This window comes from Alligator mississippiensis, chromosome 1 (genome assembly GCF_030867095.1).
Source record: "Alligator mississippiensis isolate rAllMis1 chromosome 1, rAllMis1, whole genome shotgun sequence".
NCBI classification, from domain to species: domain Eukaryota; kingdom Metazoa; phylum Chordata; order Crocodylia; family Alligatoridae; genus Alligator; species Alligator mississippiensis.
This window is the reverse complement of record NC_081824.1, coordinates 287,932,332-287,949,972: the sequence shown is the minus strand read 5'-3', so window position 1 is coordinate 287,949,972 and position 17,641 is coordinate 287,932,332. Positions and strand designations below refer to the sequence as shown.

General features: G+C 39.5%; 1 protein-coding gene across 1 annotated transcript in view; it reads left to right on the top strand.

The window, feature by feature from the left end:
- ADAMTS5 (ADAM metallopeptidase with thrombospondin type 1 motif 5) overlaps positions 1–17,641 on the top strand; it is a 73,436-nt gene that overhangs the window by 2,924 nt on the left and 52,871 nt on the right. Inside the window, exon 2 of the mRNA XM_006278893.4 lies at positions 12,386–12,518. Coding sequence (XP_006278955.4) covers positions 12,386–12,518 — 133 coding nt within the window. The remainder of the gene's footprint in view (positions 1–12,385; positions 12,519–17,641) is intronic.

The following is a 17,641-nucleotide window of genomic DNA, read 5'->3' as shown; positions in this document are numbered from 1 at the left end:
ACTTGTGGTTCAAGACTAGGACATAAATATAAACAACAGAAAAACAAAGCCACAAAAACTAAGTCCACCGGGTTTGTAGAGAGGGACATGCTACCTTCCTATCCACGCCATGAAAAATAGGTTCTCTTAATTAATTACAGGCCTGATCATGCTAGTTTCATACTTGCAGATCTGTGTGTCTTACTTAATTGCATTGCCAGAGGTCATTAAGGGGCATTTCTCTAGTGGACATGTGGCAGAGTTTATGCAATGAGGTTCTTCTGTAAGACTATCCCTTTTGGTGGTTTTGTGTTTTTTTCTAAGAAAGAAAAGAATAACTGCATGACTTTCCGTTTGTTTGAGTTTTCTTGCTCAGCTACAGCATAGGAGCCTGCCAAAAAGGATGCTTTGCATGGTTTGTGGAAGGAGTTCCTCCAGAGGGGAGAGGCAAAAAGAAGCCTGGCTTACTTTTATAGCTCTAAATACTTGAAACATTAGACTGTGTTTTGGTCATCCAGCACTTGCATTGCAGGCTACTTCTGCAGCAGTTTAATCTCACTCATCATCTTTGTTAAAAGCTCTGTAAACTCATATTTTTACAGTCACTTGAGCAATTATAATCTGAATGAAGGAAGGCCATGGTGACAGTGGTGGTGCTGGGCAACAAGGACAGCTAGATCCTGTCAGAATCCTCTTGCTTTTTACTATAAATGTCATTTTTTATGGTTAGTTTATTAACCACTGGGTCAAAATCTTTCTGTTGCTACTCTCATTAATTTGAGTGGGGCTTGACCAGGTTCCACTAAATAAGAAAAGCAGATTGTAGACTTAAACTTTGAAATGAATGCCAAACCAGACCTCCTTGAATAACAGCTAAGGACTTACCTACCCCTGCAAGTTAATTCAGAATTTAAAGGACAGTTGTTATTCCTAAAAAGCACCTTTTGTGGATACACTCATTCCAAAATAAGGATTCCTAATTACCTTACTCCACTTTCAAAGCGGATTGTAAAGTAACTCCATTTGTAGTCATCTTTTATTGGATCAACTGAGTAGCTAGGAAAGCTGTTGGACAAGTAGTGGGGCAATTGATGTCTGAAAACTTGCCCTATAGCTCTCCCAGTTATACAGTTGGTTCAATAAAAGATATCACTAAAAGTCTTTGCCTGTGTTGTTTCCTGGCCCATCCTGGCAGAAGCAAAAATATTGCAACCCTCCATCTATAGACAAACCTTCACTCCATGTGTAGAGCTAATTCCTTTGAACATAAGTAACAGTGCTAAAATCTGGCTCTAAATGTTTGCTATGGATGAACATTTCAAAGAAAGAGAGTAAAATTTCATAGTTCCTGTGGTCTCATTACAATTTTACTTGTTACTGTAAGAATATACATGTAATGCATTAGGCAATAGGCATCATATGGAAAAGTAGTTTTCAGTGTTATTTAATAAATATGTTGTAATCAAAACATAGGCTGTAGTTTGTTTGGTGCATATTTTTGACACAGTTGAGCAATAGTCAGATCCTCAAAGTAAATCAGTGCAGATTTCTTTAATGTATCTCCAGGGGATGAATCACAGGATCTGGCCCTAGATTTTGAAATCATGAAGGTCAAATCAGAGATACGTTTGGCTTAGGAAAAGATGATATTTTGGTTTAGCGAACAGTTAGTTTCTCACTATGTGCATTTCTACGCATTCAGCGAAAGATACATGCCACTTTAATCTGATGACATTTGCATGTTCAAAATGAATCCGCTCACATATTAGAATGTAAACTTGACAACGAGCTGAAGAATGAAAAGGCAGATGAAACACATCTCCTAGAAAACAGTTAGTTTTTAAACCCAAAGAAAGATTTTTTTTCCAGTTTAGTTCTTCAGTGAGAAGTAGCAGCAATTGGCAGGAAGATCCAACTTTTACAACTGTGTTTTGAATGTATGAAGTAGGTTGCTTAGCAACTAGATGCTAAACCATCGCTCCATGTTTTGATGGGCTCTGAACAGTGCTGTGTTAATTTTTGTGAATCCAGATGTCATCTTCTAAATGGTTTGTTTTTCAGGCATGGAGTAAATGTGTGAGGTACATTTTCCATCCCTGTTTACTAACTGAGGCCACCTTGAACTTTGTGTCTGTGTGTCAACAGAATAATATTTCCAAATCATCTATCAAACTAACACATTTCCCAAACTGTAAGTAACTCTTTATGCATAGTCAGTAGCTGAACTAAGCATGCATATTGCTATATAGATCTCCAGCATAACACTTAGCTTCCCTCTGGAATGACATTTGTACTGGAAGTTACATTACCTCAAACTGCAACATCCTTTAAAGGTGACTGATTTTGTTTGAATTCAAAAGTACTTTCAAGGATCTTTCCCAGATGCTTTCCTCTCTTTTACAATGTAGTTTCTTTATTTAAAGACAGATTAAGGCTTACATGATTGAAGGCACCAAGGACTTTCCTTCTATGTAGAATCAGTAGCAGTGGAATGTATTATTATTATTATTATTATTATTAGTGCTTATGTGATCTATTTCTAAGCAGAACTCACAGTGAATCCTGATAAAAAAGCAATTAACCTTTTGCTATTATCTGTATTTAATTTGATAAATACTTCAAAACAAGCTCTGCTGTATAGCAAAAGAGATTAATATATAAACCATTGCAGGCAGACCTGGCTTTAATCTAGATAGTCATTTGTGAAAATCTGCCTTAATGTGGATCAAAGACAGATATTTCATCAGTGAGACTGTCTGACAAGGTTTCCAGAGTTAGGCCCCTTAGCTGAATTAATCCTAATAGAACAAATGCCATAATTTGCTCCTTCATTTGGTTCAAAAATATAATAGAAAGATTATAACAGAATGTAATCTCCTATCCAGTTATTCAGGACATGTCATTCAGGCAGGTAACATGCAATGCAGAGAGTTACATTATTGTCTTTAGTTATTTTGTGACTGGGTCTCTGACTACAATGGCACCTGTGAGACTAACTGAAAGGCATGAGCTTTTGTAGGCAATAGTTTACTTCATCAGATGCTATACTTTCTATTTGCATAGCACCTGATGAGGTAGGTTGTCACTTACAAAAGCCATGACTCTCTGAGCCAGTTACTCTAAGGTGTCACCAGACTAATCTAGTCAGGTCCCAACTACATGTGTGCTTTACTGCACAGTAGACTAATTTGCTGTGCAGTAAAGCATCAGCGTATACATGTGTGTGGCAATTAGGTTGACGTAGACTCATTTACTGCACCATCACTAGTCCCATCAGACACAAGTACTATCTGATGGCACAGTAAATTACTGCTCTTAAACACATGTGTAGACAGTTAGATTAGGTTCCACTAGCTCAAACTGCACCAGAGTTCATTCAGTTGCATTAATTGCACGTGTAGACACACCCTTAGAGACCCAGCCACAAAGTAACTAAAGTCAGTAATGGATCTTTCTATATTTCACGTTATCTGCTTGACCTACCCTACTCTTGCCTACTTCAGACTAAAAAGGCTAACCACCTCTGTGATTAGAGTTTAAAATTTTTGTGTTGGATTCATCCTTGGTATAACTCCATTGACTTGACTGGAGTAACATCAAAGTTAAATATTAATCTAATTTGTTTATCTCTCTCCCATTTATGACTAATTCTGTGACTTTGGAATAATTCATTTTTCTGTGTCCGCACTGCTTATTAACACAAACAACATACTCCAGATGTGTGTTGCAATGCAAATAGTTGTTGGAAACATCGTCTAAAATGTACTTGAATCAGTACTATTTTTTTTTACTTTTTTAGCAAGTGTCCCCTAAACTCCCACAAATCTACTTTACTCATGACCTAAACTAACTTAAAAGCAAACTACTGAAAACAGTTGGACAAAATCAAATTCTCTTCCTTTCTTTCCACTCTGAATCATGTGAAAACTCAAATAGATATTTCTCACAGCAGATACAGACAATCAGAACATGAACATGTCTTTCATAAGTACTGGTTAGTATAGCGAGTGATAGTACCATCATCACTGGCTCTCACAAAAAAAGTTCACATTAGAGTCAAAGGCCACAGTCCTGCCCTTTTCCACATAGCAATTATATGGGCCCTGCATATGTGGTTCAGCTTAACTATCAAGCTGACAGTGCTGTTGAAATTGAACTGCAAGGATTGGATTATCTCAGCTCAATAGATGATAATTTCATTGAGTGAAGCACATGCTTTCTTTGGCTCAGGTTATTTCTTTTTTTTTTCTTTTTTTTTAACTTTGTCTCATCCAAATTCCCCTCCTTTGTAGTAAGCCAGAGGTTGTATTGTCATATTGTCATTGTGCCAAATGTGAGCAGTATATCTGCAGGGGTTCTTGATGTATAATGTTGAATGTAAATGATCTTTATTATGCTACAGAAATTATAGCATTTGCTATTCTTCTCAGCTGCAGAGTGGCTCCATTGACCTTCGTATGAATATAGTATGTTTTGTTTAGAAAATGACATAGGGGGAAAACAACGTTTTGTGGATATGAGAAAAGTGCTGGAGTATTCCACAATACTTTTGCAGTTATGCACAACTGCCTAATTATCACCTGACTGCTGGAGTTGGAGACAAGCTCTTTCTGTGCTTCTCTCTCAGTAAATCTGGAGGGTTTTTTTTCTGCACAATAATACAGCTCGAATAGGACAGGGAGAAAGTGCCCCGCTCAGCATAGCCTACTATCTGGTGGATAAGGTACTGTCCTAGGAGATGAAAGGTGGTTTGAACCCCCTGGGCTGGAGGAGGGTCTGGAAACTGGTTATTCCAGATCTTGGTCAAATGATCTAACTATTACAATATTGCATAAGAGAAGTATTGCTCATAACCATGTTTTAAAAGAAAGTGTTAGCCACAACTACATTTTGTGAAGCCTCAACCTGTCGGTACATGTTAGGCGTGCTCAAAGAACACCACTTGTATCAGGCTCCTTCGGGGATGTAGAAGAAGGAATACCTACTTCTGGATTCCAACCAGGATTGGTTATGAGCTAACTGCCGGGCTGTTGAGCCCTATGAAAACTGAACCACATCTGGTGTCTACAAAAGCAGAATGTTCAGGTGCTTAGAACAATTTAAGCCACAAACTGTCTGATTCTAAGCTGTCTATGGAGTTTAGAATCACTAGTCCAACTCCCCTGCTCAGGGCAGGATCACCCCTGTCTAAACCATCCTATACAACTGCTTGTCTGGTCTGTTCTTAAAAGTGCATGAACAACTCCCTCACACAGTGATCATCAGGCATAATGTCCCAAAGTACTCAGAGTGCCCCAGGGTTAAGCAGTATGTAAGCGGGGCATTTCAGGATTGCAATTTTGTGGTTAGGTGCCCTAAATCCTTTATTTGGATTTAGACCTAAAACACTAATCTAATGTCAAAATTCAAAATCTAAAGATTAGTGTATGCCAGTGTTGAGCCCCTCTTCTCCAATTAAAGAATTCCAAGTCGTATAAGTAAACAGCATCAAATAGGGAGCCTCTACAGTTATCTTCATTCACAATAATGCCATTTCTACGTGGCAAAAGGCCAAGCAGTCTTGATGCGCTTCAAGAATGCCAAAAAATCTTGGCCTTTAAAGAGCTGTCTAATTAACTACTGATCATATGATTTAGAGCTCATTTTTCCTAACTCTTTCCTTTGCCAAACTTTAAGGATCAGCATCTATTGTCTCCTGTACAGCAAATGCATTTCCTATTGATTCTTCTATTCTGAAACTCCTGTGGTTTAGATCAAAGGCCAGACTCTGAATTCTTTTTTTACAAACATCAAGAAACATTTATGCTCAGAAGTTTCCACCACTATATGGAGATAATTACGTGAGTAAAAGGTCAGACAAAATTAGACAGGTATGAATGGGTACTTAACTTTCTACAAGAAAAAGCACATCATGGAGAAATAATGATCGGAAGGTATTTTAAAAATACAATCTCAGTCCCGGCTTTTTAGTGCTTTGTTAGCAGTTTGAAAAATTGAGGAGATCCACATAAATTTATTAGATTACATCATTAGGTTAGGGCCTGATTTTAAGGGAAAAAAAAAACTTTTTGTGAGCTATAAAAACTTTTAATGTACTCCCAGAAACTTTCCTTTAGGAACCTCTGAGGTTGTTTCTGAGACAGTCTAGGGAAGCTAAGACTGTTGTTAATGATCCTGGTAACTAAGTTTTCATGGCCAGTGGGGTGCGGGAGGTTTAGGACAAAGACAATATTTGTCCTACCGGGTTTCAATTAGCAGAACCATAAGCAGATAGGTTTAAAATAATATAGGTCTAAGTTGTGCTACTGAAAAAAACCTCTATAATTAGGAAATGTGTATGTAGTTAAGAGGAAAGGGTATGAAAGCACTGCAATTGCTCAGCTGTCTCAGAAGTATCACTGTGCAGGATCAAAAGCTGCATAGTGTACCTCATATAGAAGCAGAATAGAAATAAACTACATAGGCCAAATCTGGGTATCTACAGAGAGGAAGGGGAAAGAGAGGAAATTGTGATCATGATCTGAGAATCTCATGAGATTGTAAAAATCTGCCAATGCTAATGATAACAGTGGTGGCATTATCCTAAGACAAAAAAAGGCCTCCATACATGGTTACCCAAGGCTGAAGAAAGGAATTAAAGAGTACTTGTTGTTCACATCCTCCCCTCTTTAATACCTAACCAACACAAGCTCCACAGTTACAGCTGTAGTAGAGAGACAGCTCATAACCACACATTTCCAGCAACTACCGCACAAGCAGGCTAACACCAGCTAACATATCCACTTTTCATACTGTGCTTTCCAAGTCCTACCCTACCTCTCTATCCCTGTCTAGTTCTCTTCTGAAACTACACAGACTGAGCTGCAATGTTCATGCACGCTGCTCTTCTTCCACATTGCCCAATACTTGTTGCATTACAGAAATTATCACTTAAATGACTCAAGTGACCACGGTGTTGTTCATCACCCAACCCTATATCCATAGTTCTGCTCCTTATATCTAAAACATCTGTTGCTCTCTTGCTCATTTCTTTGTCTCATATGGGGATTTATGGTCATATTCCTTCCCTCCCTATGAGGCCATGTCTATGCAGTCCAACAGCACAATACCTTCGGAACAGTGTATGGTCAGTATTCCTAAATTTCCAGAACCAGTCTTTTATATTACAAAACACAGCTAGCAATATGGCATGATATTGACATGTCAGAGGTATGTCAAAAGTAACAAGATATTGTTAGATGCAAATACCCATATATAATTAAAACAGTACGCTAATATATTGTAGCAAACACTCTTGACATTAATGGAAATAACATGGCACCATCCCTCTGCATCATTTCAGTTCAGGCAGGATTTATCAAGGGAAGTCTTGTAGTTAACATCTCTGTCAAGAAATACAGGGTTAAAGAACAATTTAACTTCTGAAAACTGTTTCAGAAGTGATTCTAAGGAGCCCTAAGGGCTTGTCTACTTATAAAGCAGTACATCCTCCTAATGTAGATAGAGTTATTTCTATGTAAATGTGTAAAGAGTGGTACCGATTATTCCTGTTAGAGAGGAGTAATAAGATATACTATTATAAAATACCTTCATGCTGTATAACTGTGTCTACAATAGGAGTATTACCAATATGACTATATTGAAAGAAATTACACCCCTAACAAAAATAGCATGCAAAATCTGTTTATAAGCCAGGCTATAGTTATTGTAATTTTCACTTTTCCTCTGCCCTTCTCAGAATGTAAGATATAGCTTTCATCACCTCAAACTATCACCTTTAAGCATGGTGTACATACTTTTTTTACTGTTTTGGTTAGTTATAATGGTTCAACTACTTGTATGAATGCCGTTAAACTAGTATAAATGGGTGCCTGTACATGAGCACAGAGGCTGCTGCAATGCACTGGAATTGCAGCGCATCAGAACAAATTTGATTAATCAAGTCTGCTAGAGCATAGCAATTACTGCAATCCAGCAGCCTCCTGCATTTCATGTATCAGTAGCCCCCCACTTAAAAATGGTGGTGGGGGGACTTGAACTAAACCTCATCAAATGAGCTTTAGTTCAAGTGCCCCACCACCATTTTTAAGTGCAGGGACACTGATACATGAGATGTGGAGGCACTTTAATTAGAGCATTTCTCAGAGCATGTGTAAAAGTGCCTAATTCCAGTACAGTTTAGTACAATTTCTGTGAGACTAGCTCTTGGGCACCTTTATACTGAGCAAGATTAAACTGCAGTTGGTGCACTTTACCTAGTATAGTATGGTTAGCATGTTTAAAGTAGTAAAATTTGTGCATGTAAGACAAATGTATGAACTCAATAGGCTAAATTTAGAGGTGATATATAAACAAGTTATTTGATGTAAGCCTAAGACTAGGAACAGACATTGAATTTGTTCACAGACAAGTTGTGCCTGCATTTGTCCACAGAAAAGTCCCAGGATCACCCTTGTATATACATTGCCTTTCCAGTTGGGGTTTAATGAATGGCTGAATGCACTGACACTTTTCTTTAGGGCTGTTGGTTGCAGCCGTGGTGGTATAAGGACATAGGCAGACAAGGTTCTTTGGGTAAATGTGATATATTTTGTTAGACTGACTAAATAGTTGGAAAAATTGTTCTTTGCAAGCTTTCAGACACAAACACTTCAGGCATAGGGAGAGTCTGCTGGTGTTATGTGTTCTCCATAGTGGAATCAAAGCCAATATGCAAAATGCAAGTATGTGAAAATGCAAATGTGTGGCAGTGAGGATCAGAGGGAATGGGAGACAGACAGTAGTTGTGAGACAGGTAGGTGGAGCTGGGGGGCAGAGGAAGAATGTTGAACTGGTGACAGAATGTAGCTGGTAAAATGCAGACCGGTTACTTGGGGTTATCAAATGGCAGGCAGGTTATAATGTTTCCTAACTCTTATGTCTATATTTAGTCCATTATTTTTTTGTATCCAGTAGATTTATGAAGTGAAGTTCATAGGCTCATCTATGAAAGGTGTTTTGTAAATTCCCTTTGAGTATTGAAACTAAGAGACTGGAGAGTGATTGCCTTGTGAGAAGTGTGCCCTCACAGGTAATTGGGTATTTTTGTCTTCAATACATTTCAATGTGTGTTCATTCTGGTATGCAGTTGTCTGGTTTCTCCCACATATATATCTCATCCAGTGCCCTGATAGAAAATAACATTTCTGGAGGTGTTGGTGTAGGTGTAAGATCCAGGACTAGTGATGATTCTATTGTGGGATATAGTTATGTGGGAGTGGTGGAGATCCGGTGACAGGTTTTACATTTCTTAACCTGGCATGGTCTGGATCCATTCGGTGTTCTTTGAGCCATAGGAAGTTTGCTTCTGGTGATGAGGTTTGTGAGGTTTGATGCTTGTTTAAAGGCTAGGATGGGTGGTTGTGGAAAGATCTCTTTAAGAATTTAAGATTCTCTTTAAGAAAATTTCATCTAGTGCACTAAATTTCCAGATAGAAAATATGTAGGAGAAACCAAACAACAGCTGCATACCAGAATGAACGTACACCAAAAATCGATCAAAGACAGGAATACCCAATTATATGTGGAAGCCAGTTTCTCACAAGACAACCACTCTCTCTCCAATCTCTCAATTCTAATCTCAAAGGGAATTTACAAAACACTACTGGATAAAAAAAAAAAAAAAAATGGACTAAATATAGACATTGGATTTATGACACATTATAACCTGGCTGCCACCTGCCAGCCAGCTAACCTCTCTACATTTCACCAGATACATTCTATCACCAGCTCAACATTCCCTCCTTGGCCCCCTCCCCCCCGTCTGACACCTATTGTCTACCATTCCCTCTGATCCTCACAGCCACTCATTTGCATTTTCACAGACCTACATTTTACATTTTGGCTTTGATTCCGTCATGGAGAACACATAACACCAGCAGACTCCCCCTATGCCTAAAGAAGGTTTTTTGTGCCTGAAAGCTTGCAAAAAACAATTTTCCAACTAGCTGGTCTAATAAATATATCACATTTGCCCAAAGAACCTTGTCTGCCTGACACTTTTCTGACATTGATTCAATGATGCAGTCCTGGGATAATAGTTCAGACGTGTTTCACAATGTCCCAAGACAAAATGTCAGCAATTCTTATCCTGTGAGCCTGTTTAGGGTTTAACTCAGGACAAAGATGTGGACATCTGAATGATGAGACAAATGCAACATCTCCTGAGACAAATGCAACATCTGTTCATAGCCCATGAGAATGCTCTAGGAATTTAATGAGTGCTGCTAACACGTTAACTAGGCTAAAAGATCACCACCAAGGCACTTGCTACCCTCAGTTAACAGGAAAAAGAAAAGTCCCCAGTGCTAAGATTTATGGAAATGAAGGCACTGACCCTGGAATGCTAAATTCACTACCGTAATCCTGGCAATTTATTTATTTATATTAAAAAAACCCTTAATAATTAAAAAAAAATACAGCAAAGAAAATGTCCAATCTTCTGCTTTATGAGCTTGATATGTTGAACTTTCTATTAACTTCAGTGAGAACTGGCACTTACTAGTGAGCTATTGAATGTATATGTCTAACAGCTATATGCAGACCATTATTTTATTATCTAGATAGATTAATCATAAAAGGCTTCCTAAAAGTAGGGCAATTTAAATGGAAATCTGAATGAAGGAATGCGGTTTGAATGGTAGACTCAAACTATCATTGTAAAGTACTAGTGAATTGCCCATCAAAAATGATGGCAGGGATGGAGGGGGGACAAGGCCAGTGCCACACCACCACCACCCCGCGCCGCCGCCACCTTCAAGGAGCAGGGCTGGAGGCAGTGAGACCAGTGGTACTGACTTCACCCCCACACACTATCCCCTCTGTCCCCCACCATCATGGCAGCGCTCCATCCCCACCATCATTCCCACCGCACCTCCGTGTCCAGCCCCATGCCACCCCTCTTCCCCTCTCTCCTTCACTTCTGTCCCCACCATCATGGCAGTACTCCATCCCCACCATCATTCTTGACGGGCAATTCGCCCTGCACATAGCACTGGCTGGAGCCCCGCCCCGCCAGGAGCCATGCCCCCCAGGAGCATTACGGACAGACAGACACACACAGACAGACAAAGCCCTTTTTATGTATAGAATAGCATAGACATGCCTTTGTAGGTATTTATAACAATACAGTTTTGTTTTGAAATGACATTCATTTAACTATGCTACAATGTTAAACGTATTGCAGAATGGGTATGACTGGTATTTTCACTTTTAACTCTCTCCATATCAGTGTAGCACAGGGCAGTCTAGCTGCAATTTGCACATACCAGTATACTAAGTTTTCTGAAAAACCTAGCAGTATCTATCTATCTATCTATCTATCTATCTATCTATCTATCTATCTATCTATCTATGTGAAATTAATAAAAGCCTGCTTCAAAGCCCACTGACATCTTAATAAGAATTCTTCTATGAATTTTATTGAATTTTGAATCAAGCCAAGTACACACATATGTGCCTAGTCCCTATAAAATGAATGTTTATATGTGAAAGTGGAAGTACTGAAAAAAATAACATTGGCTCATGATTTTTATATTGTATAACTAAGCAAAAATTTATTTTAGAGTTCTGATCATTTCCTGTATCCAAGAACTGCAAACATGATAATCTCTCTTAAATTTTAGAGATTGTCTCATTTTTGCATATCACATTTAGGAGGTATGCAGAATCCACAACCCTACGATGGACCTTGGAAAAATAACTGAATCATTTGCATTCAGTTTCCTCATCTCTAAAATGGGGTGAATCAGAGTCTCAGAGTACAGACCCCATTGCAAAAGAGATATTGAACATTATCTCATTTCTTTGGGTACAAGTATATGAAAGGTACCATTAGAGAGGAAGGATGTTTTTGTGGAAAAGGCACTGAACTGGGATACAGAATCTCTTCATTTAAATCTTGCCTGTGTGATCCCTGGTCTCTCCATGTGCGTGCCTATTCTACATCTGTAGAAAGGTTCAAATACCTTTGATCTGTTTTATCTATTTGGATGATTAGATCTTCAGCTGGCGACTGTGACTGTTTTGTTCTACAGTGCATGTATGGCATTAAACAAATTGAGCCCCTGATGTCAGTTAGAGCCTCAACAGTACACACATAAATGATTGTAATTAATTACAGGCCTTATTCAATTACCGTTAAAGTAAATTCAAAGACTCCCATTGACTTTAATGGAGGTGGGATTTGGTCATCTTGCTTTTATAAGGCTTTGTGATTCTTAGATTTCAGTTCAAAGTATAATATTACTTGTATTATTATTATTATTATCCTGGCCATGCTGTTTGCAGAGGGATGCTGACTTCAGCTTGTTGTTGCCTATGTGTATAACAATGATATTAATGACTTCTTTTTTCCCTTTCTGGGCAGGATTTATGCGGGCATCATTCATGTGATACTCTGGGAATGGCAGACGTTGGGACCATATGCTCCCCTGAGCGCAGCTGTGCAGTGATTGAAGATGACGGCCTCCATGCAGCTTTTACAGTGGCTCACGAAATTGGTATGCAGTGCCTTTTCTGTTCCCTTGCCAAATCAAACACTTGTAACAGCTGCATTAGTAACCAAAATACTTCAAAATTAATTCCAGATTTCCCCTGGTTCAGATACACACTTGGGGATTAAAGCTGTATACATATTCACTTCGGGGTTAACTAATAAGGGATCAGAAGGCAAGTGAAGGCGCACAGTAGGTGTTTCCTTTCTGACAGCGTCACTTTTAAGTAGTAGTTGAAGTGAAAATGCAAGGCCTGCTGCTACTGTCCACACATGTCAATAAGTGTCCCTTCTGAGAAAGTGTTGGTCCTGTCTATTATAGTTTATGTGCATTTGGTATGCATACGATGCTAAATAACTCACCTTACTGAGCAAATGACAAGTTAACGTAATGAACACTCACCCAGAATGTTTTATGGACTGCAGAGAGGACTGAAATTGGCTTTCATGAAGTGGACAAATACTGAGATTAGTGTAACCCTATTAAAATCTTAATTTTATGGTGAAATGTCATAGTAACAACAGTTCTGAACTAGATGAAACAGTATTTAGGCACCAAAGACTTGATTTCAAAAATCACTTAAGTGTGTGTCAACTTGAGCCTCAAAGAATAATAACTTACATTAAAAATCCACAATATGCCCTTCAGAAATAGACATTTAAGACTGATTTAATGAGGGGAAAGAACCTGTATTCTTGTGAGTTACATCTAGTATGATATATTCCTTGAAACAGACTGCTGCCACCTTAGTCATTTTTAATTTATCAATACATCATGTGCTGTGTTCACTGAAGATATATTTTTGTATATAAAGGCTATTAAGCTTTGCAGAGTAAAGAGCAATTTAAAAATGGAAAATATTCTTTCTCTCTCTTTTTTTAAACATTCTTGGAAGGAAATAACAAGGCAAGGGGAACTTTCAGAGAGTGCCAACTCGTGAATTACATTGTACCTCATGCCAAACCAAAGTTAAGTTTGCTTTGGGAGTATCATTGCACTAGTTCAATTTTCAAATAGGTAACAGGTAGGGCAGACAAGTTCTGTGTCTACTGTACCTAGACTGGTAATCAAAAGTTATTAAAACTGAAACAACTGTTTTCATATTATTATCTCTAGTCCCGTGATTTTCAACCAGGGTGTTGCAGCATCTTGGGGTGCCTTGAAATCTTTTTGGGGTGCTGCAGAATGCCACACAATCTTAAGCAAGCAGACATGATTTACAAGATAAAACCAACAGTTTCAAATAAAAATCTGTAGTGTTAAAATAATTCTGACCTATTATGATCTTTCAGAGTTTTTTGCAATAGAAAATTTGCTGTATTATTTTTCAGTTGTCAAAAAATGAGTGAAAACTAAGAGATGGCATTTTCCAAGGAGTGCCTTGTGCCTAACAAAAGGTTACTTGAGTCTAAAAAGGTTGAGAACCACAGCTCTAACCCCTTGCGCCCTACTCAACAGTGAGAAACTAACTCGGACACTTGTACAATACCGAAGTTAAACTTAATTAAAGGAAGTACGAGCTGTATCTCTTGCTGTAGGAAAGTTGCTGTATCAAGTTCTGAAACAGGAGAGAAGGAGCCTAGGTCTCAGTCACCTGTTCATAGCATCAGCAGTGTCACTATGTGATGGGTTTTCAGATAAGTGTCACTATGTGATGGGTTTTCATTGGCCTTAACTGAAATGAACTGGGTGGCCTAAACCTATGTTTCAGGAGGTGTGTTGACATCACAAAACCTACTTTAAGAACTGGAACTGATTCAGACTCTGGTTGCCATCCTTACCAGAATGGTCACTGAATGTTTGATTCAGACTTAATTATCATCTAACCCTCTAAGCTAAGTACAGGCAGTCAAAAAGCCCAAGGCTGAATTGATTCAATCTTTGCAGGTTAGTCTAAAGTACGTAGATTGAACCGATAAGCAAGTGAACAGACATGCACTCTCGATTCTGGAAATGCAGACACATGTCTGCAGTGGCCCAGGCCAGAAGCTGGGGGTGCTAGAGCATGCCTCCCTGCATGGTTGAAGCGGACAGCATGGGCCAAGGCTAGCCTGCCCACCGTGCAAGGTGGGGTTTGTGGGGGAGGTGAAAAACATCTTGGAATGATGGGGGACTGTGAGTTAACTTGAATCTGGAGGGGATCTGGGGCAGAAGTTCAATAAACCGATCTAACCTAAATCAATTAAGTCTGATACTGCATCCATCCAGGTTTATCTTAAACCACAATATGCCTGAAGTCCTGTCTTGGCCATTTTGAAAGTGATTTATGTGTACTGAACTTCTGTTGTGTTACAGTTTTGAACCGGTTTCTGGTCACTTATAATGATTTATGTGTAATTTCTGCCCAGCCCTAGTGGTGGTACTTCCTGCTAAAGGTTAATGCACAATAGCAGAATATGATGGTGAAGTTCACTTCACTGCCCTTCATTCTATGCCTGTTGTGTAGATAAGCAGAGGACTTTTCTCCAGGCTTTCAGTCCAGTTCCATTCACCAGAAAAACATTCACATAATATTTTGAAACATTAACAATTAAATAGTTAAATAAAGAAAGGAATGAGTTATAAGTGTACATATCATAGCCTTACACTCCATGAGAAGAAAATATAAACAGGAATGAATTATTTTTAGTGATTTGGAAGCAGGTTTTTGTAAAAGAGCCACCCTCTTACCTAGAAGTTTACATGAACTTGGAAAAGCTATAATTTTAAATATAAAAACAGGCAAGAATTGAAATTGGTGGATAAATAAGTACCTCAATGGGCACAAAACTGTAGTTCTAAGTTGTTTAAACTAACAGCCATTTTTCCCTTGCTATGAGATTTTAAGAAAGAAGGGGGTGTGTAGTCACAAAATAGTCTTTGTGTCTGTTACCCAAAATGGGAGAAGCTGAGAAAAAACACAGCTAAAATTGCTTACTTTGGGAACTTACATGAAATTAAAGGTCAAAGAAGGATGAAAAATAAAAGTGTGATGTGGATATCCTTTAGTTAAGCACTTTGGGAAAAATCCTGCTGTATCTTAACTGAAGGTTAGATTTCTTCTGTCAGTCCTGAAGTTTTAAAATTCCCTGTCCTGCCTGAAGGAAGCACCTTTCATTTTACAGGAACTTCAGTGGGATTTACCACACAGATTAGGAAATACCCTACAATAAAGGAAGACATTTTAAGGGCTCCAAGCTTAGCTGATCCTGTCTATTAACAGAACCACCCCAGCCAGCTAAGCAAGCAAACTGGATGCATTATCTGCAGTTTCTTAAAGGGATTCATGAGATATTAGATGAGAAACCAAATGGATAGTTAATTAATATGGGCCTGATCCTGTAAATGACTAAACAACCTCAAAAGGAGATTAATAAGTTTATGGAAGGGAAAGGATGCCAGAAAGTGTGTGTGATGCATAGAGTTGTTTGGTATCCTCAAGTTGCAGAACAGAGTAGAGGGTGTTTGTTTTTCCCCCATGCTTTTGGGCTTTGTTGGTGGCCACATGGGGCCAAGAAGGAATTTTTTTCCCCCTCCTGTTGCTATAAGTGTTGGGGTGAAAGAGGTTTGCCTTCCTCAGAAGCATTAGGTATTCGCTACAGCCAAAGTGAGGGACTTTAACTGGAGTGTCCCAGTGCTCCTGCTAGAACTAAATAAAGGCCTTAGGTTCCTGGTTAAGTGTGTTGCCCCATCACTCAGGGTCAGACTGATCACCACATTTGGGATGAGGAAGGAATTTTATTTCACAGCTGATCCAAACCACAGGGAGTTTTGTAGCAACAGGTTGTAGTCTTTTTCCTTGGATTTCTTGAGAATGTTTTAATAAACTTGCAGGCTACGGACAGAAGTTACACATAAACTGGTTTAAGTGATCAGAAACTGGTTTAAACGTGTAACAGAACATAAGTTCAGTACACGTAAACCAGTTTTAAAATGGCTGAAACTAGTTTAAGATGAACCTGGTTGAATGCAGTATCAGACTTAACTGATTTGGGTCAAACCAGTTTATGTAATGTTTGTCCCAGATCCCTTCCTGGTTTAAGTTAAATCAGAGTCCCCCAGAATCCCAGCATGCTTTTCAGCCCTGGGCTGGGCTGTCTGCTCCAGAGAGCAGAGCTGGCCCTGCCCCCTCTCCTCCCTAGCCAGAGCTCCAGCTGGCTGAGAAGGCGGAGGTGGAGACTACAGGCACAGCAGCACCTGCCTGGCTTCCCCCTACCCCATTCTATCCTCACTAACTGCTCAAGCAGGGATCCCCCCTCTCCCACAGCAAGGACCCCAGCAGCATGGACCCCAGCTGCCATCTGACCATGCTACCCCCATGCTGCTGAATGCTGACAGGTATCTATGTATGTGTGTTTCCAGTTTCACTGGAAAAAAGGCAGACAGAACAGTGTCCACTTAGGGCTTTTTGGAACTAATAAACTGGTCAACTGGTAATGTCCCTCCATTCTTCTTTGCAAATACCTTGGGAAAAGCTGTTTAAGAAGAGCCTGAACTAATAAGAGAGAGTCTTGTTTTCTTGATGGGCTGATAAGCTCCCTGCTGGCTACTGGCTTGCTTGCTTTGAAAGCCAAAATCAACAATGTTCAAGAGGAGACAGACAGACGTGTGAGAAATAACCTGGTTTGCAATGCATGGGACCTGTGGATGGCATCAGTTTGCTGCAGACACTATGATGAAGGAGGGAAATTGAAAAGCTCAGTACCATCAACAGATGCATGCACTCCACACAAGCAGTCCTCCCTTCCCTCCCCCACTTTGCCTCACAGGGGCCGGGGTCTGGAAGACTCCCCGGCCTTTGAGCAGTGAGTGGGGAAAAGCCTGGCAAGGGCTGCTTCCCCCTCCCCCTCCAGGCACACCCTGGCTGAGGCTGTGCATGCCAGGGTTGGGGTTTAAACCCCTTTCTAATCATAGCATCCTGCCAGGCACCCCCCACCCCCATCTCAGCACTTTGAAAGGGAAGGGAGGGGTTGCTTTAGCACCCCCACCCCCCAGCTTCTAGGCTGAGCCACTGCAGATATGTGCCTGTGTTTCCTGAATCAAAAATGAACAATTTGCAAATCAGTTCAATCTCTATAGGTTAGACCAACCTGCAAAGATTGAATCAATTCAGGCTTCGGCTTTTTAATATTTGTCCCTTGCCACAGTGG